Source organism: Pongo abelii, chromosome 5 (assembly GCF_028885655.2).
Source record: "Pongo abelii isolate AG06213 chromosome 5, NHGRI_mPonAbe1-v2.0_pri, whole genome shotgun sequence".
Classification (NCBI taxonomy): Eukaryota; Metazoa; Chordata; class Mammalia; order Primates; family Hominidae; genus Pongo; species Pongo abelii.
Window position 1 is genome coordinate 140,033,977 of NC_071990.2, and position 25,607 is coordinate 140,059,583.

Genomic DNA, 25,607 nt, shown 5'->3' on the forward strand with positions numbered 1-25,607 from the left:
ACAAAACCAAGACATTTAATCTAAGCCTGTGACCATCAAATTTTATCAAAGTCTCCAGAGACTCTCCAGCTGTAAATACAAAAGATATCTGCTATATTCAGATCACAGTAGAGCGAAATTATACATTGACAAGAGCCTGCTCCAAATGCCATTTTACACATCTTGAAAGACTATCTCCTCTCTCATGTGGGGATGGGAGCAGGAGGGAGTAGGGGAGTGCGGGGACCTCCCAGTGCTTTTCTTTGTTCTCTGACTGAGCCCTCTCTCCCTGTGTGCACAATGTACCTCATGCACACCTCCATCACACAACTGCCTGTTTACTACTGTAAGACAGTAAGCTTGCAGTAGCAAACCTCAAGACAAACTCTGCTACAAGCTGCTGCCAAGACAGCAGGCCTGGCTCTTTAAAGTTGAGGACCCAAGAACTTTCATCCATTCATTTAAACACTCCTAGCATAGAACCGAACAGATGCTCAATATTGATTAATTTATGTCTATTATCTGCTTTTATGTACTAAGTCAAACTCAGTTTTTTCATAAAACATTTTCCAGTAATTCTGTGGCTTCTTCAGTTAATCTGTTAACTACTAAGGATTTATGCATTGTTTTAAAAAGTATATGTTTACATTTCATTATGCATTTATTGATACTCGCTGTGTCATTTCCCTTCACACTTTATGGTTCCCAAGAGTAGACTAGCTCCCCATAAAAACTGACAGACTAATTCATACAATAAGCATTTAATGGCGATGAAAAAGCAATAACCTGTTTAATATTGAAGAATGGTATTCTTTTCTTAAAATTATGGACACAGAATAGAAGAAGAAACAAAATAGATTACTTACTGTGAATACCTAGCTACCTTTCTATATTTTTAAGTAGAGAATGCTGAGGTTGAATGAACTTAGACTGATAATTTATATAACATCAAATCTTAATAGTGCCACATATTCAGAGACTGATTTTTTTTTAATCTTCACTGATAATGAGGTAATAAATACCTTGCACTCATGTTGTGTTTATTTCAGGTTGCTAAGATGATATAGGGGAAGAGGTACATGAAGTTCTGTACATGTGGTTAAAAGTAAATAACTGAGAACAAAAGAACTCAGATAATCTTTCTCATTTCATCCTTCCCAACCACTGTTCATAAGTCTATAATTTATCTAAAATCTCTTACGAAGTTTTTAAATCCAGACTTTAAAGGTTGCGCTCCAGGAATTTTCCAAAGTTATTAATTTTATTAATAGTAAATCCCTTTGATGAACCATTTTAGAGCATTAAAGCAATTATGAAAGCATTTATCTTTTCAAAACAAAATTCAAGTTTAGGCAAAACCAGTGGGGATAGATGATATTTCATATAGATGTACTGCATATTCAACAAGAAAAGCAGAAATGCCTATAAACAGATGTTCAGTTTTTCAAGGGGAGAAAAGTCAAGTCCTGATCTGGAACTTGAAAATACATGAAATGGGAGTGAAGCACAGTTTCCTGGAAAGTGATCAAAAACAGTCGAGCCTGAATATTCAAACTCACACATACCTTCACAAAAGCGTTTTCTACAAGCCAGACCATGTAGTGCTCTGTTGCTTAGGAGCTGGGCAGAGAAATGCTAACTAACCAGGCACTGCCTCGGGGATTTGTCCTGGGAACGGTGCCATTTAACATTCTTATTAGTAATTTGGTGGAGGAAGGTGAACTATAAGTAGAGAAGTTCCTGGTCACAATTTACTAAAGATAAATCACAAGGAAGTAAAGGGATCTAGAAGAAACTGGTTGGATTTAGGTACATTAAGGGACCAATATTATGACAGCAACAAAGCTCAAAGCACAACTCCAAGGCCATTTACAAACAAACCAAACGAATGCCATTCTTCTCATTTAAGACTGAAGTCACTAAAGACAGAGTTTACTCAGGCTCAATAAAAAGGGAAACCAACAATGCCCTCATTTCTGGATAGTCCAATAGCAAAGCTATGAGATACAAGATACTGGAAGATACATTAGATAATCTAAGCATTACAAAAGATTAAAGGAACAAAAAATAGAACCATGATCTGAAATGTCTGCACAGTTCTGTTCAGAACACCAAATCTATGGGGAACCTATGGATAGCTATTCTTTCCCTCTCCAAGCAGAAATTATCTGCCCTCTTTAATTCCCATACAGCAATTTTTGGTTTGTCTCCTCAGTATTTTCCACATTGTGTTTGAGAGCTAGGACCCCGCCTTTGTACTCTGCACTTCTGCCAGAATAACAGATTCCCAATAAATAAATCATTGTTAAAGGCAGTATAGTGTAGCAGTTAAGAATAGGAGCTCCACAGCCTCAGACTGTCCAAGTTTAAATCCTGGTCCTACTGCTAATTAACTTGGAGATCTTGGGAAAGTTTCTAATCGTTGTGCTTCCATTTTTCCATCTGGGCACAGTAACAGTAAGCAGTAGGATCACTGCGAAAATTAGATGAGATAATACATTTAGTGGGCTTAGAACAGTATCTGGCATTAGAGTTAAGTGTTTAATAAATGTTATCAGTCATCATAGTGGTGGTACATTAAAGAATGAATCACTTCATAAGTGACTGACATACAAGATAAAATTATTTTTCTAGATTTTCCTTGAATCAATGACAGAATTTCTCCCAAAGTCAAGTCTTCCATAATTAGATAAAACACAGGAGCCCCGGTTAAATTACATTTTAGATAAATAACAAATACTTCTTTGGTATACTAATGTCCCAAATACTGCATGGTATGAGAAGTCTGGTAGGAGCAGCATCTGGTAGAATAAGAAGTTTGGTTTGTTGTACTAAGAAAAAGTCTCTGAATTTTACAAGTCACTCTTTCCTCTTTGAAGAACTACTTTCCTTCTTTATCACTTTTAGGTTGCCCTCCTTGCCACACATTTACTTTTTAACATCAACAATAAATTGGGCCGGGTGCAGTGGCTCATGCCTGTAATCCTAGCATGTTGGGAGGCTGAGGTGGGTGGATCACATGAGGTCAGGAGTTTGAGACCAGCCTGGGTAATGTGGTGAAACCCCATCTCTACTAAAAATACAAAAATTAGCCAGGTGTGGTGATGCACTCCTGTAATCCCAGCTACTCAGAAGGCTGAGGCAGGAGAATGGCTCGAATCTGGGAGGTGGAGGTTGCAGCGGGCCGAGATCACGCCACTGCACTCCAGCCTGGGTGACAGAGTGAGACTCCATCTCAATAAGAAAAACAAACCACAATAAATTGAAGTAAAAATGAGAATTTTAAACTAGATATAGGAATACACTCTTCCTATATTTTCTACTTGACCAAATATACCTTGCTCATCTGCTGGCAGAACCTAGGCTCAGAGGAGTCCAGTTGGGTGATACCCCAGTTCTGATAAATCAAACCATTTAGCATGTCTTCAAAGTCTATATATAGGTCCTTTTTCCAGCCAGCTTGAACTAAACAGAACAAACAAGTGTGTTCAAAAAAACAAATTGGTTTTGAATACTTAGAATGGTTTTAAAAAGACAGTGGCAAAACTGCCCATGTCAGCAGTGGTTTATTTGGATCAAATTAACACTGGCAGTTTAAACATGCTAAAGTGTTTCTAAGAAGGTGTGGGCTCCTGGAAATAGATTTGCATATCTGCAAATAGGCAAGCTTCTGCAGAGACCAGAACATCTTAGGCATGTGTATTATCCCATTTTCACACTGCTGAAAAAGATGTACCCAAGACTGGGAAATTTATAAAGAAAAAGAGGTTTAATGGACTCACAGTTCCACATGGCTGAGGAGGCCACACAATCATGGCGGAAGGTGAAAGGCACATCTTACATGGCAGCAGACAAGAGAGAATTGACAGCCAAGCAAAAGGGGTGTCCCCTTATAAAACCATCAGATTTCATGAGACTTATTCACTACCATGAGAACAGTATGGGGGAAACTGGCCCCATGATTCAATTATCTCCCACTGGGTCCCTCCTACAACACAGGAGTATTATGGGAGCTACAATTTAAGATGAGATTTGGGTGGGGACACAGCCAAACCATATCAGCATGTATTAGGTTGTATTTATGATATCGTATAAAGATGTAGCATACTATACATTCAATAAAATTAGAGCTGGTTTTATAGATAGATATCAAACTTATGCTCTCAGCAGCCAGTAACCCAAGAAAATAAGCTCACAGAGGATGCCATCTTACCCCTCAGTACTGATTTGAGGTTGAGCTTGGCTTGGCGGTGCAGGTCCTCAACGCAGGGTGGTCTTGTGGTGGGAAGGAACACATTCTCCTGCTGGTGCCATGGGGCAGTATAGTGGACTGTCCATCGGCTTTCCTCATCTAGGTTGGAAACTGCTATAGAAAAAAAGATAGAATACATTCAGGTGTCAACTTCATTGGCTACAGGTTCATTACATCATGATGTGTTTCCATGTCTAACACATCCACGGGTAAGGGCCAGCAAGGGAGCAATGGAGCAAATCCTAAATTAGGTTTAATCTTAGATTCCAGGGGTCTTGCCCACAGTGTTTTATTTATAAAGGAAAAGCTGAAAGTGTCCACCCTCCAAACAATGTTTTCATAGAATCATTTGCTCAGTTAACTGCTTCCCAGCATTTTAGGTCCTCCCTTTACTGCAATGTTTGAAAACATCTGACAGAATTGATAGAGACCTCCAATTCCTACTTAACCCCCCTCCCACACACACAACAAATAGCAGTTACTCAACTGTATAATGCCATTGCAACAGTAAATGTTAGACTGTCCTGATAGAAATGAATTTCCTACCAGGAGGTTTATAACAAATATTCTCCCTCTACAGCATTATTTAAAGGGCATCACTGTTATAAACTCAATTACGTTTTTAAAAAACTAAGCGTAAATATTCAATTTACATGTAAATGACATAGCTAATACATGTGGAGACCCATTTGTGTTACAAAATTCTCTCTGCATTTCTTGCTTTCATGAAACCTTTTATATTAAAAATTTTTCAAATTACAATGCAATTGACTCTTCCCAACACAATCCAATTCAACTAAATTTTCCCAGCACAGAAGAGACCAAGACATTAGAGGACAAAGTAACAGGTAAAATCCTGAGACTAAGATAAATCTCTACAATAATTTTTCTTTAAATCCTCGGAGGCTTGAGACCTCTCTAGTTCATTTTTCCTGACAACACAAGCTAAGTTGAGGCATCAGTGGAGCCCAAAATGAGGCTGACAGCACCAAAACAAATTCATCAACAACATTTTAATACTTTCTATATATCCGCCATGTAACCCAGGCATAAGAGAGACTGGAAAGGTATTGGAGAAAGTCCTTGTGCTGAGGCATTTGCTTGAGGTAGCAAGTCTAACCCTTGTAAAGCCAGCAGGTACTTGAATTGTGAGTGAGGAGCAAGTCTTCCTGACTCTGATCTATGCTATAGAGTTCACACTGGGCGTATCCATGTCCCCAACACAACATGTACCTGGAAATTAGACCATAAAATGAATTCTCAAAGTAACGTGAGAACACACGCATAAACTATTAAATCCATTTGAGCATATCTAAAATTCACTAAACATACTCTATAGCACAGTTATTAGGGCTACTCTAAAGATCAAATGAACCAATATACATAAAGTACTTAGCTCAAGAAATAACTCAGGTAAAACATGGTTGTGGCAGGAACAGTAAAAATTATTCTAACGAGGCCCCAAACTTCGAACCGTCACTGTCTCTTGTAAACCTGGGCCACACGCTAGCGCTCATCTCACATACCATCTTTTCTGCAGCTACTAAATTTTATAATCTTATGAATCTGAACAGGATAACTCATTTTCAAAAGGACCTCACCTTCTCCATAAGTTGCTAAATGAGAAAATAAACTGAGAACTAGATATCAAGTTAAAAACAGAAATGTCCATTGTGCTTTCTGCTTAGTATTTGACAAAAGCAGTATGTGAATTTGGCACCTAGTATTTCATGTAAACTCCTGTTGAGCAAATGTTTTGCGTGGTGCATACAACTATCAATCTTAACACACAAAATCCACAAAGACCTGACTTAACCTTCATTTGTGTTTCAGAAGAATCTAGCATTGGGCCAAACTCACCATATGTCCCCGCAAAGTGTAGCCAGAGTTCATCACAGTGTTTTGTGCTGATGTCCATTTATTTTAAAGACTGAGTTATCATACTTCAGAGTTAGAAACTATTGAAAATGGAAACTTTTCCTATTCGACAACTTCAAATCAAATCCAAGTAATGGCATTCGTGTCTGCACCATCAATCGCACCACTGCACAGCTACCAACTGGCTCCTATGAAGAAGTCTCTTCCCCTGGTGTTCTTCACTCTCGACAGGGCCACTTTTAATCTGTTCATCCAAAGGCAGCCTTCAGCAAGGAGCTGCAGAAAATCAGCCCACCGTGCTGCTCTTTGTAGCTTTCTCCAAAGCTCCTCTTACCAATGCCCCTACCCATGTACATTTAGCCAGTATAAGTCACTGGTCTAAACACTAAACTAAACTAAACTAAAATAAACCACCGACTATGTAAAAACAAAGCAAAGTAGTTATAAAAATTATTATTTTCAACAGAATGAAGAAGCACCTACATTAAAGAAACATAAGTTAATGGTAAGTACACAATAAAGCCACACCACAAAAGCTCTGTACCTTACAACAATCACTGATCAGTCTAGACAGTTTGTGCTCGAGCTCTTAAATACACAACAAAGAGTGCCAGGGAGTTTTAGGGGATTATCTCCACCAGAAATATGTGATACATTACACAGAGGCTCCCTTACCTCAGCTGCATATTTAGCCAAAGAATAAAAAAATCATACACTGGATATCAAGGGAAACATAAATTAAGTACAAGAATTTTCCCCCCTCTTCAAAGGACTTCTTTTGAAAAGCACAAAAGAAATGAATTCACTTAAAACCCCAATCATAAATAAATAAGACATGCTAAGATCACATAATACTGTCCTAGAGTTACAAAAGTCTGAGGTATTTAAACAACCTGGTATAGAGCAGAGTTTAACTCATGCCTATTAAACGAAGGACCTAAAACACACACATGGACACACACACACACACACACACACACAGACACACAGGGACATACACACATACGGAAACATATGCACACAATAGGTAGTAGAGAGAAAAGGAACTACTTACTTTTCTTCTTAAAAAGTTTAATTAAAGACTTAATCTTTGCATTAATGAAGACCACCATTTCCAGGGCACCTACATAGAGCTCAGAAATGTAAATCACATTAAAAGCTCAGCCCAGTAGGCAGGTGGCAAGCTTCGTCCTTCTGCTACAGATTCTAACTTTTCTTCCCCCGGTCTCATATCCTTAGACATCTGCCCAGGCTGATGTAACTTTGAGGTTGAGCTTATTGTCAGGCAGTTACAAACCATTAACAGTCCTTGAACCTGAAAAACTCCTACTGAAACCTAATCTTTAAGGCTGAGAGCAGCCAGTGACATCGTGCGCAGAAAGGAAGAGAAAGCCAATCACGGTTCTTATTTGCATGACAGCCACATCAGGCTTTCTGCCTCAGTGCCCATTCATTCAGTTTTCTCTCCAACAGATCAGAAGTTCCTCCTCTCTGAGCCCACAAAAATAGTGCAGATTTTCCTCTACGGAAGTCAAGATGAAACAAGTGTGTTCCCCATTTCATTAGGCCACTATGAACACCCAGATCTTTCACAGGAGCTGCCGAGTCTGAGAGCAATTCCAGTTAATTCAGGGTATATGGGATTTGAACTGATTTAGCGGGGAAAAAAGCCAAACTATTGTTTCTCAACCACGCCCCAGGCTCTGCCTCCCATACCAAAGGAACTTGTACAAGCAGTAAAACTTTAGAATGGAATCTCCAAGGAGCTGCAAATGATGACTTGGTTGCATTTTTGTGCAAATTAGGATGCTCTGTCTTCTCACCCTTCTTTGCCAGTGATTCAGAATCAGCATTGTGTGTTCCAAAGTGTGATCTTATTTGCATCTAGCTGCCACAACAATCAAGAAAAAAAAATCCACCAAAAAAAATACAACTTCCCCACTCCAAATGATAAATTAGATAAAGTACCCTAACCATTTTAATCTTTATTTTAAATGTAATTGTCACTTAAGCTCCTGGTTTTCAGAATTCCATAATCGCCCTTCCCTCACAGTTGTCTCAAACAAACATTATCTGAGTTACTCTTTAACTTGAATCTACCATCCAGAGCGCTGGTTCTTTTGCCCATTGGCAATTAACCACGGAGAACTAGGGAAGCACAAGCAGAGACAGAGAAATCAGAAACAGAGTATAAGAAGGCACTGAAAAAACATATTCCAGGGGTAAAGGGATAGGAAAAAAAAGGAGAATATAGATTCGGAAATACTATGACAAGGGAAAAAGGAAAAGAACCTTCCTCACATCTCAGCCCAGTTCCACTTCATGGCCAAACACTTTTGAAACAATTTAGACAATCTCTTATTTCATAGCTTTGGGCCAGACTTATAACTCAATGGAAAAATGTAATAATCCACTAATTCAAAACATTTAGTTTATAACAAAGGCTCTTAGTCAAAGAATAAAATTTATATAAGGGGCTCTGTCTAGGGAAAGCTTTGAAATGATTCCTTCTCAGGTCTTTTTATGCCCTTTATTTTTTCAACAACAACAAAACAAAAAAACAAATAGAAACGTTACCATCTTATCATACATATTATCACAGATTTCCAACTTGTGTTATTTCATTCTATATATAGCTTTATTTTAAAGTAATTAAATTGCCAGATGGCAAATGAGAAACGACTGAGCCTGTAAGTCAGATTATGTGGCTGCCCTAAATTAGCAGGCAAAGTTCCCCTTTGGAAAACAAATGTATCTGCAAGAGTGACCTCGCTCTGCTCATTGCATTAGACACAAGGAGAGTTGTGGGCAAAAACACGCACATGCACAATCCACAAGTGTTTGAGGTTAAGTGTCACCATGCAAATGTCCAGTGAAAACAGAAATTGTTCTTTCAAGAAACCCTGATTATGCTCAATCCTCCATAGCATGTAGCTTTCCATGTGCTCAACAATGGCATCTGAATATAGATTCATTCATCAGAAAGATAAATACCAGGCACCGATGCTAACTACTACTCTTTCATTTAGTTGGGATACATCATTGGACAAAATAGGTGAGATCCCTGCCCTCATGGAGCTTAAATTATTTGACACTAAACTACAATTTTATGGTATATTAGAAGGAGTTGAGTGCAATAGACAAAATAAAAAAGTTGAGCAACATAAAAGGGGGTTTGAAGGTGGCCAGGCTGCAGGATCGTAGGAGTCAGGGTGGTCCTCATGAAAAGGTGAGATTTGAGCAAAACCTTGAAGGAAGCAATGGCAAGAAAACAAAACTGTATAATGAATCTCACTGGCTCTCATTTTAAAGACAGAGAGAGATTCCTCAGGCTGTGAGACACATTTCCATCCCCCAGGACCAGAGAAGTGCTCTTTCCTCTCAGAAAATGAACTGTAGGAAGAATCTTGCATGGAGTAATTTCCTTTCTCACCCAATATTAAGTGTGATATAAAGTGGCCGCAGTTGTTCCTCTGTATCAATTCCAGGATGCCCCTTGGATACAAAAATCCTTGGATGCTCCAGTCCCTGATATAAAATACTGTAGTATTTGCATGCAACCTATGCACATCTTCCCATATACTTTAAATCATCTCTACATTACTTATAGTACCTAATACAATGTAAATGCTATGTAAGTAGTTGTTACACTGTATTGGTTTAAACATATGTATTTTTTTATTGCTGCATTACTTTTATTGTGATTTTTTTCCCCAAATATTTTTGCTCCATGGTTGCTTGAATCCACAGAAGTGGAACCCGCGGATATGGAGAGCCAACTGTACTTGGTTACACACGAGTAAGTGGTAAACCTGGGGGAGAATGCAGGCTTCCATCCCGGCATCCTAGGACGTCTCACCCTCTGTGCATTATTCCACACTGCCACATAACACCATAAAATCCAGATCTATAGGAAATAAACCAAATAAACCATCACATTTCTTGCGTTCTATATTAAGTTGTATTTTGAAAGCGCTTATTAATTAGAAAATTTCCCCAATCAATTGCCAGCTCTTACTTTGCATCTTTGATATGAGCATGAGCACAGGGAAATGTTTTCATCATATAATTTGCATGCCTCAATGCTGTGGTTGATGGAAGAGCCATATTCTTCTGGAAGTGTATTTTTTAATTGTTCAATTTATACGTGCAACAGAAAAGATACAAATCCATGGTACTTCTGATGCCAACTTCAGCCATATATTACAGTGGCGAAAAAAAAAGTTTTTGTAAAGATAGGGTACTATGTTGCCCGGCTGTTCTCAAACTCCTGGCCTCAAGCAATCCTCCCACCTCAGCCTCCCAAAGTGTTTGGATTACAAACAAGGCCCATTGCACAGGGCAAAAAAAAAGAAAAAGAAATGCTCTAATGAACTAGACATGAAAAACTTGACACTAATGCATAATAGCGAAAAGCAGTCCTCCTCTGGAACCATCCTACCCAGGTTATCAGCCACTGACTAGAGGAGTGACCCCTCCATGCCTTGGTTTGCTCATTTGTAAAACGGGATAACAACAGTATTTATATCACCAGGTCATGATGAGAACTAAGAGTTATTATTGATAAACTCCTTAGAACAGTACCTGGTATGTAAACATATGTAAGTGTATGTTAAATCAATGAATAAAATCTCAAGAGACAGCTTAGCAGCCTTCTGCTTAATAAAGGGCCATGCTTTCATGCAAGGGAATCAGTGTAGCAGACCCCACGGCTGTCTTCCTACTTGTCTCTGACTGAACTGCCAACACCTCGAGTAATTGCTCTATACCCCCCGCTTCCAATTTATATCCACATACTATCTTTTCTATTGTCTAAGACTTTATTTCAATTTTTAAAAAATTCTCAGTGGTCATCAGTGAATTTCTGACTCCTACTAATGGTGTTTTTCTTTCTCCTCACCTTCCTAATGATCTTCTTAATCATATACTTCCAACCACCCAGCTCTTGATCCTCTTCATTGACACTGCAACACACTAGTTCCTCTCCTGTATATGACGGCTCCTTCTCCGAATTCCAGCAAAGTCTAACCAAGCTTCAAAGATCTAGTCCCTAAGCCTTTGTCCTATGCTATTTACTTATTTCCCCTTGAAATTTGAATGGTTTTGTTAGTATAGAGCAGAAGTCAGCAAATTATGACCCTTTGGCCAAATCCAGCCATTAAATGATTTTTTTAAAGTAAAAGAAGAAGAATATTTCATAACATGAAAAGTACATGAAATTCAAATGTCAATATCCAATAATAAGGTTGTAATGGAACACCACCACACCCATTTGTTCAAATATTTGTTGAAATATTGTCCAAGGCTGCTCTTGGGTTGTAACAGCAGGGTTGAGCGGCTACGACTAAGACTGTATGGCCCTCAAAACTGAAAATATTTACTATCTGGACTTTAAGAGAAAAAGACGGCTGGCCCGTGGCTTAAGCTACTGCCTTTAAACATCCTGCTCAACCTTCATTTCTATTATCTTTCATTTGTCTGCCCTCAGTTCCATTTGCTAACCTCTACTCAGATTTCACATTATCTCAAGTTCAACATATCTAATTTGAGACAATCTGCTTTTCCCCCCAAACTGTTTCTCAGGAACTATTCTTACATCTATTAGGACTATCATCTTTTTTTTCCCCCCCATGAACCAGACAGGTAAATTTAATCCCCAGTTAAAAAAGAAAAAACTGAGGCTGGATGTGATGGCTCACACCTGTAATCCCAGAGCTTTGGGAGGCTGAGGCAAGAGGACTGCCTGAGGCCAAGTGTTCAATACCAACCTAGGCAACACAGAGAGACCCTATCCCCACAAAAATACAAAAAAATATTAGCCCGGTGTAGTGGTTCATGTCTGTAGTCCTAGCTACTCAGGAAGCTGAGGCAGGAAGATTGCTTAAGCCCAGAAGTTTGAGGTTGCAGTGAGCTATGATCACACCACTGCACTCCAGCCTGGGTGACAGAATGAGACCTTGTCTCTTAAAAAAGAGAGAGAGAGAGAGAGAGAAAGAGAGAGAGAACGTATTCGCTGCCTTGTGTTAGGTGTCCAGGTTAAAAATTAATCAAACATGATCATTGACCTTTGGAAGTTCACAGTCTAGAGGAAAAGACACACCCACACAGATAAAAATGATGACATAAAGATTAAGTCTAGCGAGAGAGAGATGATGGTGAAATTTCTAGGTAAAATGATAACACACATCCACCTCATTTAAAGGACCACCTGCTATTAGAGTACAGAGAAGAGACTCTTGGGTGAAGCCCAGACCTGGGATGTGGGGAGATGTGCTGAAACTTTGTCATGGGACAGCCCTGTGGGGAAAGGTGGTGGGGAAGATGGGGAGAGGCAGGGCAGGCCCGCAGGGTCTTGCTTGCCACCGTGGGTGAGTGGCAGGTGGTGGGCAAGGGGGTCCCTGATGGAGGATCAGAGGGGAACCTGTAGGGCCAGTGCTGCATTGTAACTAGAACTCTGGTGTCAAATGACAAGTAGGTTTGAATAGGCTTGACCAGAGGCAGGGAGAGAAAATGGTGCCACAATCCACACAAAAGGTGAAGAGGTCAGAATTCATTCTCAGCTCAGAATAACTTTCTTTCTCTAGAACAACTTGGTTTTATCAGGCTGTGTTTCACCATCTGTAAAATATTTCAGGAACCAAATAAACCTAAAGTATAAAGTTCAAAAAATTAAACCTTAGACACTTAAATGACTCTGTTACCACCCATGCTTTTATCTTTAATACGATCTTAAAGTACACCCTCATTATTTTTATGAAGGCCAAAGATTATATGTCTAAACCTAAAAGCTTCTTAAGAGCAGAGCTGTCTACAGCTTCTAGAACTCATAGACATAGCCTTGCCCATCCCCGCCCCATCCCTATTTACACAAACCCACAGGCCCTCCTCAGTGTATCAAATGCAGTTAAGGTACTGAAAGTCTTTATTTGGAATCCAAAAACTTTTTCACAAATACTGTTAAACAATATTGACTAAAAAGGGTCATTTTCAAATATTGTACACAGGAGTTTATGCAGAAATGAGCCATGTTTATATCATATGTACGCATTTTGAATTAGATAAAATTTGAATCTTTGAGCAATTGATAATGAAATAGGGGCTGGGCATGGTGGCTCATGCCTGTAATCCCAGCACTTTGGGAGGCCAAGATAGGTGGATCACGAGGTCAGGAGATCGAGACCATCCTGGCTAAAATGGTGAAACCCCATCTCTACTAAAAATACAAAAAATTAGCCAGGTACGGTGGCACGTGCCTGTAGTCCCAGCTACTCGGGAGGCTGAGGCAGGAGAATCACTTGAACCTGGGAGGCGGAGGTTGCAGTGAGCTGAGATCGCGCCACTGCACCAGCCTGGGCGACAGAGCTAGACTCCATTTCAAAAAAAAAAAAGAATATGAAATATACAATCAATAAAGATCATTATTGTCTTCCAATCTGAAGAGGAGAAAGGGGAAATAAAAATCAGACATTAAATAGAGTTCTGCTCAGGGCTGTGTATAAAATGACCGTTTGAAATGCTTCTCAAAGGAATTTAGCTCTTCAAATAGAAAATTTTTCAGGGCAACCTTATCTATAAATGGTGCTTTTACTGATTGTTAATTCATTTTAGGGTATTTTTAAAAATCAAGTTTAACATCTAGCATAGAAGATTGTATATGACTAAGGTAATTTAGATGTACTCATCTTCATGCATGGTTAAAATACTTCAAATACAATTTTTAAATCTATAGACACACCCATTCATTCTTATGCTTTTCAGACTCATTGAAACATTGGAAAACATCACAGTAGAAAGCACAACCCATGCCTTCTGGTAGCCAATAAAATAAAACGTACAGAGTAGTAAGGGATTTTAGACATTTCTAAAAATTTATATCATCTACTTAATAAACATTCATAATGTTTTACCAATAGATAAAGACAATTTAGGCCTATCCTGTTTATTAAGGAACAAAATCTTCCTATGTTAACTCTTGAAGGTAAGAATTATGTTTCATGTTTTTATGAATAGTTTCACATTGAGAGCAATTATGTACAGTCTGTAATTCTTGTCTAGAAAAATAACAGTTTTGAATTATTATTCAAACAATTATTATTAAATTATTGAAGCTGCAAAGCAAACTAGTAACATAGGCAGGTAAATTAATACAGTCAATAAATGTGTAAATAAAACAGCAACTTTTAAAAATAGAGCTGCCAGATAAAACATATGATGTCCAAATAAAGTTGAATTCCAGATAGATAAAAAATAATTTTTAAATATACAATGTCCCAAATATTGAATGGGATATACTTACGCTAAAATATAATTCATTGTTTCTCTGACATTTAAATGTAAGTGGGCATCTTGTATTTGGTTAATCTGGAAATCTTAAAGTACAATTTAAAAAAATTATCTAAGGTCATAGAATAGTGAGAGTTTGATAGGAGTAGCTGGAAGAAAAATCATCGGTTAGTAATAAAGATTTATTCTTCAAAAGTTGACATTATTAAAGGAATTTTCAAAAATCTACAGTAAAAGTTAATACAATTATAATTTATACTGTTAAAAATAACTTTATTTGATATGGCAGATTAAAAAAACTACTTAAGATTAATCAAGACAAATTGAGTGGACTTATAAAGTTCCTGCTGCTGGCCATTTATTTTGACTAGAAACAAACCAAAAGACAAATCAGTCACTTGTGCCTTAAGAATCAATCTCTAATTTTTTTGCATCCGGCATTTTTCTTACAGATTACTACTATTCATTTCTTAGTAGTCTAAATCTTAGGTATTTGACCCTTCTATCTTTCTTTGTCAGTTTTAACTCCCTACTGAAGAGCTGCCATGTAAGAGGAATATTAGAGCAGCCACACAGTGGAAGAACCAGCCAGGCATCTCCCTAATCCAGCAAACACTAATGGTGGGCAACTGATATTTTATGTCCACTGATGTGATGAAATACCAAGTATAAACATCACCTATGGTAAATCAAAGTTTGTTTTGACAAGTTAAATTATCCCAGGTTACAGGAAATAAAAGAGCTGGAAGAAAAAGCAAAACCAATCAGTCTTAAAGCGGGACATTACGCTAATCTGGCCTCTCCAATAACTTATCAAATAATTAACACTACTACTAATAATAATAATGGGATTGTGCCAGATTAGAAGAGATTTAAAGAACATCACAACATGATCCTGGATGGGATGCTAGTTTTGGATAAACTGGCTATAAAGTCTTTTACAGATAAGTGGAAAAAATTGAATAGGCACTGGGTGTGATCTTACCCTTATGCTCTCAATTTTTACAGTTGCATAATGAGGTAAACAGAAACACATACACATTTAAAAAGTAATGCAGAGATACTGTCCACAGAATGAAAGCAGGAATCTGATCACAGATACTCATGAAGAGTTATTTTAACTGTCCCACGAATGTTATTTCACAAAAGCAGGTTAAAAATCACCAATATTCTAGAATCTCATTGGTACAATGACCTTTTCTTTCTTCTGTTTCTGAATTAATCTTTAATGATGAAACATATGACATACTGAAAAAAGACAAATGGAAATCTCTCTCTTCATCAATTATGGGGTTGGGGGAGTGGTTGGGGACAGAAAGGGGAACCTTAGGAGATTATAATGTATCAATTCTTTAGAAGAAACTTGATCTGGCATCCACTTTGCCAGTTAATTTTGATGCTAGGAAACACCCTTTACTCTGCATGTGCTGAAGCTAAAGGCTTCTGCTGTGGATCCTAGTTAATAATTTAATCCAATATCATTGCTGCCAACGGCTCGGTCAATTTCTAAACATCTGCTATCACTGTGACTGGTTTAGCCAAGCCACAATATTCATGTGACAAATGTTGAACAAATGAAAGGCGAGGCAGACAGAAAACATGCTATGAAAAAAAGAAACCCAAATCAAAAGTCCAAAACACAAAGGGAGCCCTGCTGACACAGCATTCAAAGTTCAACCATGCCTGCAGGAATGGAAGGCTGCAAAGTCACTCTAGTGCATGGCCGGGATCATCCAGAGACTGTCCTGAGATGTTAGAAATGAGGTCGGGCTAACATGGGAGAGCTTTGTGAAAGGGATGGGTGCTGATGTTGGAATTATTGGTGAGTATGGAAATAGCACAGGCAAATCAAAAAAGGGAGATTTCATAGGCCTCTAGAAAGTTAGAGCTGAAGAAAGTCATAAGGAACACTTAAGACAATTTTACAAATAAGTGACCTGCAGTGATCACAGGGCCACCCAGCATCTGTATTGATACCCCATCTTGTGGTCCAGTTTTCAATTCGATGTGCTACTTGCTGCCTTCAGTAAGGGCCAGTGAGGTAAGGGATCCCACTGTCCACACTCTTTCCACCTCTATGCCTTTGCACATGCTATTAATCTGCCTGGGATGCTTGATCCTCCACTTATCCACTTGGCATACCTCTATTCATTTTTCAAGTTATAATTCAAAGTTAACCTTTCTTAAGGAGGATTCCTTGACAGACTGTCACTCTTGATTTCAAAAATATGTCACTTTATTTCAAGGATAACTTCCCCTAAAGTGAGCTATGTCTTTCTTGCAGAAAGAGAATAATTTCATTAACTGTAACCTCTTATACTTGAACCAATCATTCTTTGTGACATGTTATACAGCCCTAATCCATCTACCCAAGTAGCACAAATTCATCGAATTCATTCTCAAAGGCTATACTAGGTATATAAAGGCTCATTTCAGGAGAGAAATAATGTATATAAGTAGAGCTACATATTGATGAACTCAACTGTAAAGTTAACTCACTTGGCCTTTCTCAATTCAGTCATTCAAAACACATTTTCTGAATGCCTATAAACGGTCTAGAACATCTTAGAGTATACTTTTCAATCACTTAGAAATTAAAATTTATTTCCTGTGCTATTTATACTTAACATAATCATACATTTACAATAACAATAATTCAAACAATGAATCGAAATTTTATAAAAAAATTGATGCAACCTTTCTTCTAAAATCTTCAGGGAAGAAAATTTCATTGTGGAATGAAAAGCCAAAGTATAATATGATGATCCTAGAGATCTAATTTAAAAGAATTGTGATTAGCTAAGTGCTTTATACTCTGAGCTCCCTCGTATTTTTAAAATTGGATAATATCAAGAACCTCCTTGATTGATGGTATGGTAAAACCTACAAAGAATCTATACTTGAAAGGAATTTTTTACGTAGAAAAAAATGAGAGCAAAGGAAGACTTCCTAATAAAGACTACCAGGAGAAACTGACAAAATAAAGTAGAAGGTCGCCACCTACAGGGGTACCATGACACTCAACGACACACTGGTGCATGAAAATGATTCCCCCAGCTGTCATTTACAGAAGACAACATGCTCTCATTCATGGTCAAGTCTCAAAAGAACATCCTTGTCTTCCTCCACCAGAGAAAGGCATATTCTATGATCCCTGTGCCCTTTTGAGCCTCAATTCGGACAACATTGACATCACACCTTCAAAAAGATTTGTGAATATTCATAAACCACCTAGTGTCTGCAACCAAGCCCACATTAAGGAAGTACCCCTGAGTTATACAAAACATTTCTAAATCAATAAGGGGGCAGCTGTGTTTAACTGAACAACAGGGCTAAGAAAAAAATTTACATCAATTTATAACCAAAAGGTAAAGCCTTACACAAAGGAATCCAAAAGTGTTTTCATTTGGACTGATGAAGATTCTGAAATCATTCTGTCCAAGAATACAAAATACAACCTAAAATGACTGAAGGCAAATCAGATTTATTACTGCCTAACTTCTTCCCAATTAATAATCAATAAGTATAAAGATTTAGAGAAAAAGGATAGAGTTAATTATTTAGTAAGCCATGAAACAATCGCTGTGAACTTGTGTTCTGAAGATTAACTGGCTGTTCAGTTTTTCTTTTCTCTGTTTCCTGTGATTTCTAATATTGTTTCACATATGGTTAAGATGAATGCTACAATTAATCGGCTGGTGTGCTCAACTGCTTTTGTTAAGAGGACAGCTGGTTCACATGCAAAATGGTAATGAGAGAAATTAGACCATTTTGGTTTGCTGATGAACCAACAGCAAGACCTATAGTTAAGTCTCCAGCTGTACTTGGTTTTCTAGTAATGGTAAAGGTTAATTTAAATGAGGATAATATTTTATTTGATTAGTGTCGGATCTTTTCAAACCATTATTTTCATTGTCCTAAACTACAGAATACACGGCAGCAAAATTCTCCAAACAGCAAAATCACAGGTTCTTATGAAGCATGAGTGCTACAAAGGTTTTAGAATTATGGCAGAAGTGAGGCATAAGGGCAAAGAAGCTCAGCCTGACCTAAGATGATATTTGAATTCACCTAGAAAGTACAGAACTTCCATTAATGTCAGTTAGCCAAAGACTTTTTAAGTAAATAAAAACCTTCCTATAACCTCAATTTTTCATATCTGTTCACTGATTTTTATTTTCAATTCATATTGAAAAGACCATTTTTAATAAGTAAACATCAAATAAAGGCAAGGGACAGGAACAAAAAACATCAGTCATTGTATGGAGACATATTGTTTAGTACCTCTAAATTCTAGTACCCTGGTATTTCTAAAGCAAGGATGTCACAATGTAGATTTCTGATTTGACGCCACAGAAGTACCTCCAGGCTTGTGGGTATTCCCTGTTACTAGAGGGCAATACAATTGGGCACAGATGGAAGAGAAGGAAGGTGCATTGATTGCAGATCCCACATAATTTGGCCCACACAGAATCTGAGAAAAAAATCAACCAGGAAGCAAAACGATAATGCTAATTCTAGGTAATGGCACGGACTTTGTAAAAATGATACGCTTAGCTCCTCTTCATCAGCATCATGGAGGCTTGGAACAGAAAGCAGAAAAATAACAATAGAATTCTTCATATATTAGCAAATAAAATCATATTTGGAAGGACTGAGATCAGCAGGCTTCCTCGCGTACTCAATAACATTTTTAACTTGCAGCCCAAACTGAAGCTTGGCATTGTAAAGGCAGGTATGGAGATTTCATAATTTGGTCCAATGTTTGTTTTTTACTAAAGAAAAAAGGTGAGGTAGATAAAAAAACCACTGAGAGAGAGAGAGTGTGTGTGTGTATGTGTGTGTGTGAGAGACAGAGTGTGTATGTGTGTGTGAGTGTGTTTTGAAGAAAGTAGGTCTATGGGGTCTCCCAATGTTGCCCATGCTGGTCTCCAACTCCTGGGCTCAAGTGATCTGCCCGCCACAGCCTCTCAAAGTGCTGGGATTACAGGCATGAGCCACCACGCCCAGCCACTATAAGAATTTGACCAACAATGAAGACAATCGATGTCTTCCTGAACTTGTAAAAGAAAAGTAATAGGCCAGGCAAAGTGGCTCACGCCTGTAATAACAGCACTTTAGAAAGCCAAGGTGGGCAGATCACTTGAGCCCTGTAGTTCAAGATCAGCCTGGGCAACATGGCAAAAACCCATCTCTACAAAAAATACAAAAATTAGCAGAGCACAGTGGCACATGCCTGCCTGTAATCCCAGCTGCTTGGGAGGCCAAGGTTGCAGTGAGCCGAGATTGCTCCACCGCACTCCAGCCTGGGCAACAGAGTGAGAGTCTTGAAAAGTAAGATATCTGAGGGAGAAAATAAACAGGGTCTTCCAATGCCAAGTAGTTTTTCCAAACTTCTCTAAAATTGCATAGCAGCTCTCAGAAGAGTCAGATGGATCCACTTTTATCACCTCATCTGAAACACCTATCTCTTTGTGTGCTGCAATGTATATAAATCATTATGTGATAAAACAAGTTTAAATAAAGCTGCCACAATCAATTCTCATTAGCAAACCATATTTAATTAAGTATACATTTAGGCTGCTGAGGGCAGTTTTGAAATACCTGCACTTTCCTATGCTTAATGTTTATGCACAATCATTTTTAATCAGACAAATTTAATTATCTTATTACAACTGCTTTCTGAAGAGAGATACTCACCAACTGCACCCCACGGGAAAGAGGAATCGGTCACAGACTCCAGACAATATATTACATTCATTATCAAAATAAATCCCAGAGCATCTATGGAGAACTCGTTCCGGCACAATGTCCCATGTTAAAATAGGATAAAATTCACTTCTTTGCTCAGTAACCTCCCTCTTCTTCTTCGTTAATACAATTCTAACTGCTCATCAATAGGATAACTCTATATTCTGAACTTTCTAGCTTTACTTGAATTGTTTTTAACACCCCCTGACACCAAAAAAAAAAAAAAAAAAAAAACACCCAGCCTCTTCTGCAGCTGCTGAATGCCACAAATAGCTTCTTGTATAATTCGACTTAGAATGCACCCCAAACTAGATGTGCTCAATGGCAACGTGAATGCTTCATTCAGAGAGAAACAAAATGTGTAGAATGTCCTAAAAACATCACAGTGGCAAAGGGGATCATTAAGAAGTCTTGGGGCAGACGACTGCTTTCAGCCCTCGCCTGCAAATCCTTCTCAGGCCTATGCAAATGGCGAGAGAAAGGTTTCAGAAGATTCCCACAGTGATCAAAGGAGGAATCACTAATTCCCCTCAGCCTGCCCTGTCTAGATGGGGTTTTCCCCAGTGTTACCTCCCTTCTCCACAACAAATGTGTTTTTTCTTCCTGCTTTCCTAATAAAATGCACTTACCCTCAATCTGTTCATGCTCTGCCATTAATTACCCAGACGTGAACTAACATGTTCATTTAAAATTCATACTCGATGTGCTATGTGTTCTACACACGGCAGACACCCCCTCTGATATTTCTGGAAGCTCCTGGAGGGCCAGAGCCAACTCCATGCCCTTCACTTTGCACAGTGCCAACCTCGATGCCATGCAAAACCAGCTGTCGTGAAAATGGATACAATGGGACAACAGGTAACATTCACAGAAATGGGTTGGGAAGGAAAAGAGCCTGAAGAACTTTAAAGCATTCTTGTCCCATAGTGCCATAATTTTCTAACCTCTATGAAAATTTTCCTTAAGAAACGCCTTGCAAATACTAAACAAAAATGTCCACACATTTATGAATAAACCTAACATTTATCCATGAATATTCGTAACTTTTTTTTTTCTTTTTCCAGAGACAGGGTCTCACTCTGTCACCCAGGCTAGAGTGCAGATCCCAGTTCACCACAGTCTCCAACTCCTGGGCTCAAGCAATCCTCCTGCTTTGGCCTCCCAAGTAGCTGGGATAAGTAACTTTTTGAAAAGTTTCCCTGTGTGTTGAAATTGGATTTTGTTTTCTTGAATACCAGATATTTTGGCAATCAAATGATTACAGGGGCTGGTGGGTAAAGGAAGAAGCAAGAGTTATCTTAGTTGCTGTGTTACGAGGCCAGTGGGTTGGCCTTTTACCCACTCTCTTCCCATCATCCTTCGGGTCTCAGATTAATTTGCCACGTCTTCATGGTCTGAACTGGACTCTATTTAGACCTCCTATTGTTCACTTTCATCGAAACCTATACTTTTCTTCCATATCACTACTACTTGTAGTGATTTGTTCAATGACTAATTTGTCCAATCTCCCACTAAACACATGATCTGGACCATGATACAGAGGCCATGGCTCACTGAACCTACAGCAACAAGGTGCCCAGTGCCAGGTTTGATACACTATGGGCATGCAATTCATATTATTCTATTAAATGAAGAATTTAATACAGCAGGAAAAGAAATAGTTTACATTACCAACTCTAAAGACTTTATTCTTGGCCGGGCGTGGTGGCTCACGCCCGTAATCCCAGCACTTTGGGAGGCCAAGGCAGGCGGATCACCTGAGGTCAGGAGTTCGAGACCAGCCTGACCAACATGGTAAAACACTGTCTCTACTAAAAATAACAAAAATTAGCCGGGCATGGTGGTGAGCACCTGTAGTGCCAGGTACTCAGGAGGCTGAGGCACTCAGGAGGCTGAGGCAGAAGAATTGCTTGAACCCGGGAAGAGGGGGTTGCAGGGAGCCGAGATCACGCCACTGCACTCCAGCCTGGGTGACAGAGCAAGACTCCATCTCAAAACAAACAAATAAACAAACAAACAAAACTTTATTCTTAGGATGTTAAAAAAAATACAGTAGTTCTCCCGTATCCACAAGGAATACACTCTAAGACTTCCAGTGGATGCCTAAAACCACAGATGGTACCAAACCCTAAATATGCTACATTTATTCCTACATATACATATCCACGATAAAGTTTCATTTATAAATTAGGCACAGTAAGAGATTAACAATAATAAAACAGAACAATGACAACAGTATACTATAGTAAAAGTTATGTGGATGTGGTCTCCCTCTCTCTTTTTCTCTCTCTCAAAATATCTTATTGTGGCCAGGCATAGTGGCTCACTCCTGCAATCTCAGCACTTTAGGAGGCCGAGGCAGGTGGATAGCTTGAGCCAAGGAGTTCAAGACCAGCCTGGGGAACATAGGGAGACTCTGTCTCTACAAAAAATAAAAAATACAAATCAGCCAGATGTAGTGGCTCACACCTGTGGTTCCAGCTACTTGGGAGGCTGAAGTGGGAGGATAGCTTGAGCCCAGAAGTTCGAGGCTACAGTGAGCTATGGTCATACCACTGCATTCCCGCCTTGGTGACAATGCAAGACCCTGTCTCACACAACAACAACAACAACAAAAATCTTATTGTACTGAATTCACCCTTCTTCTGAGCACGTGAGATTAAAAAAAAAATGCCTACATGATGAGATACCACGACAGATCTGATAACTGTGACTGACGGGCAGGCAGTGTCTACAGTGTGGATCAGCTGACCACATCCTGGGCAGGATGGGGCAGGAGGGTGAGAGAGTTCACCACACTTCTCAGAACAGCACACAATTCAAAACTTATGTATTATTATTTCTAAAATTTTCTACTTAATATTTTCAGATCTCAGTTGACCATGGGTAACTGAAACCACGAGAAGCAAAAACCGAGGCTAACGGGAGACCACTGTAAAATATCTGCAGCCACTCAGATGAGCAGGGAGCTTTTAACTGGAGACAAAAGTTCATTCACAGAAATCAGTTCATTCATCTTCAGCCTCATCTCATTCATTAAGGACTCAACACACCAAACAATACTCTAGGCACCAGAGATACCAAAACAAAGACAACCTTCTCTTATGAAGCCTTCTCTGACTTTTTAATCTTTCACATCCTCTCCCCAGGAGAGTGGATTTTTCACTTATTTATGGCTTATCCACTCCATAATTGTGCTCATTTGTCTTCCCTGCTAGGAGCTGTGCTCCTGGAGGACAGGAACTGGCCCATATTGGCTTTGGAGATGCCAGTAAGTTAGTTGATCAAATGATGCAATAAAGAAATAAACTATCTATTTCTTGTCCATCAGGCATTCTGTTGGATGGAAGAAGACAGAATTCAATACAATGGGAATAAGTTACATTTTAAATTAGGAAGTGCATAACTCTAACGGCTGGAAGTTAATAGTATCGGGGAAAACTTGACATAGCAGGTGACATGTGAGCTAGGCCCGGATGGGTAGGTAAAGATTTGCTAGAGGAAAACGGATATGAAACGCATTCCAACTCAACAAGAAGGCATAAAGAAGATGGTGAATCATCTGGAGTTGGGAACACTGAGTGTGTGTGTCATGATGGTGCACACTGTCTCTCACAGTCTCAGGCAAGCCACCTCCTTGTCCAGTGCACCACAATGAGAGGCTGGGAGTTGGAAACCACATTTCCCAGACTCTTTGACACAGGGGCCTCAGCAGCCGCCCTAGCATTTGCAAAGTAGATGCATGTGGCTGATGACACAAGTCCTCATTTCCATGCTCCTGCTGCTTCGGCTGTTTCTGCTGCTAAGTCTGACTGTTGAGGTAACTGAAGTCTCAGTGTGCCATCCCTACTTTCATGGAGATGGGAAGCAAGGCATGTGGTGATCATTTTGCTGGTAAGGTACACAGCTGAGGCAGCGTGAGCATGCAGTCAAAACCTGGGTGCCAGCTTTGACTGCGGCAGAGACAAAAGCTCCTTTGGCCAGCCAAGAGAGCCATGCCTGGGTGTTCAGCTTGGGCCTATTCCTAAAGGTTTTTCCAATGATCATGTAGATACCATATACTCTATTTTAAATCCCCTTCTGCTTACAATGTTGTCTGCAACTGAACCTGCCTGAGACCATCTGCTGGCCTGGTGGGATGACAAAGTGGGGTTTGTGGCAATGGCTGTGGGAGATATGGCTAGAAAAGTTAAGTCATCACTGGTGTCAAGCCAAAGACCTTAGAACTCTCAGTTAGCAATGGTTGAACATCAAAGTTGTTCTTTTGTTGTTGTTGCTTCTAATTTGGGAAAATAGGCAATTCGTGTTTTTGTTTGTTTGAGACAAGGTCTAGCTCTCTTGCCCAGGCTGGAGTGCAGTGGTGTGATCTTGGCTCATTGCAACCCCTACCTCCTGGGCTCAAGTCATCCTCCCACCTCAACCTCCCAAGTAGTTGGGTCTAACAAGTGCATGCCACCATGCCCGGCTAATCTTTGTATTTTTTTTAGAGACAGGGTTTCACCATGTTGCCCAGGCTGGTCTCAAACTCGTGAGCTCAAGCAATCCTCATGCCTCAGCCTCCCAAAGTGCTGGGATTACAGGCGCGAGCCACTGCATCCGGGCAACATGAAAGTTTTCATGCAAAATAGTCTTCTGTGTTTTAGAAAAACGTTAGAGACATAGAAAACTAAATTTAAAAAATAGACAAAATGTTTAAATCCAAGGTGAACTATAATGTTGATGAGAAAGGGATGGAAGTAAACAGTCTATCTTCTGCACAATGATTTCCCCCACGCCTACTCTTTGGCTGTATCATAACACTTTCTGCCTCTCTTAAGTGTGTTACCTAGTCTGAGACGACACCAACAGTCCAGGAGGTAGGATACTGTCACATTCTGACTCTACGTAGCCTCTGTTCTCATCAGACTCTCTGATTTCATGTTGTTGGAGAATTCTGGATGAATATTTCAGTTCCTGATTATTACCTGCCTTGTCAGACTGATTTTTTTCTGCAAGTAGGGTTTGCAGAAACTGGATGGTCATGAGTAAAGCCCATGAATGGAAAGTAACAATGACATAAAAAGCTTTCTCTGTATTCATGTTTTAAATGCTGAGTTTTCCCCAATTTTAGTTATATACAGTTCTGAAGTATTGCATAAATTCTGATAAAGAACATGTAAGATCTAACCACTATAAGTATTTAGGGAAAGAACATCAGATAACTGAAACAAGACAGCCAGTGCCTTGTTAAAGCAGATATGAAAGCAATGCCTGAGCACTTACAGGCAAACAATAGAATCCAGTCTCATCATATTAATTAAGCAAATCCTATTTATTAAGAGATATTAAGGAGTTCTCAGAATCTCCAGGAGGGCCAGAGGATAAGTTTACCTGCCAGACAGCCAGGACTGTAGCAGTGAAACACTGCGGATGTTGCCACCTGCTGGTCATCACAGAGCATGCGCAAGTGTGGATGCCTACACTT

At 39.2% G+C, this 25,607-nt stretch overlaps 1 protein-coding gene across 16 annotated transcripts in view; it reads right to left on the reverse strand.

The window, feature by feature from the left end:
- The window catches only part of NHSL1 (NHS like 1), a 273,639-nt gene that overhangs the window by 70,207 nt on the left and 177,825 nt on the right, over window positions 1-25,607 (reverse strand). For 11 of the 16 annotated variants that reach the window (XM_063725003.1, XM_054558217.2, XM_024249052.3 and 8 more), the window contains one exon: window positions 4,193-4,345. Coding sequence is in view for 12 of the 16 variants with exons in the window: in XM_024249052.3 (XP_024104820.2) it covers window positions 4,193-4,345 (153 nt within the window). In the remaining 4 variants the exon portion in view is untranslated. Of the gene's footprint in view, window positions 1-4,192; window positions 4,346-7,163; window positions 7,881-25,607 lie in introns of those variants that run through there. The other 5 variants (XM_054558216.2, XM_063725006.1, XM_054558221.2 and 2 more) reach the window with 3 other exon arrangements.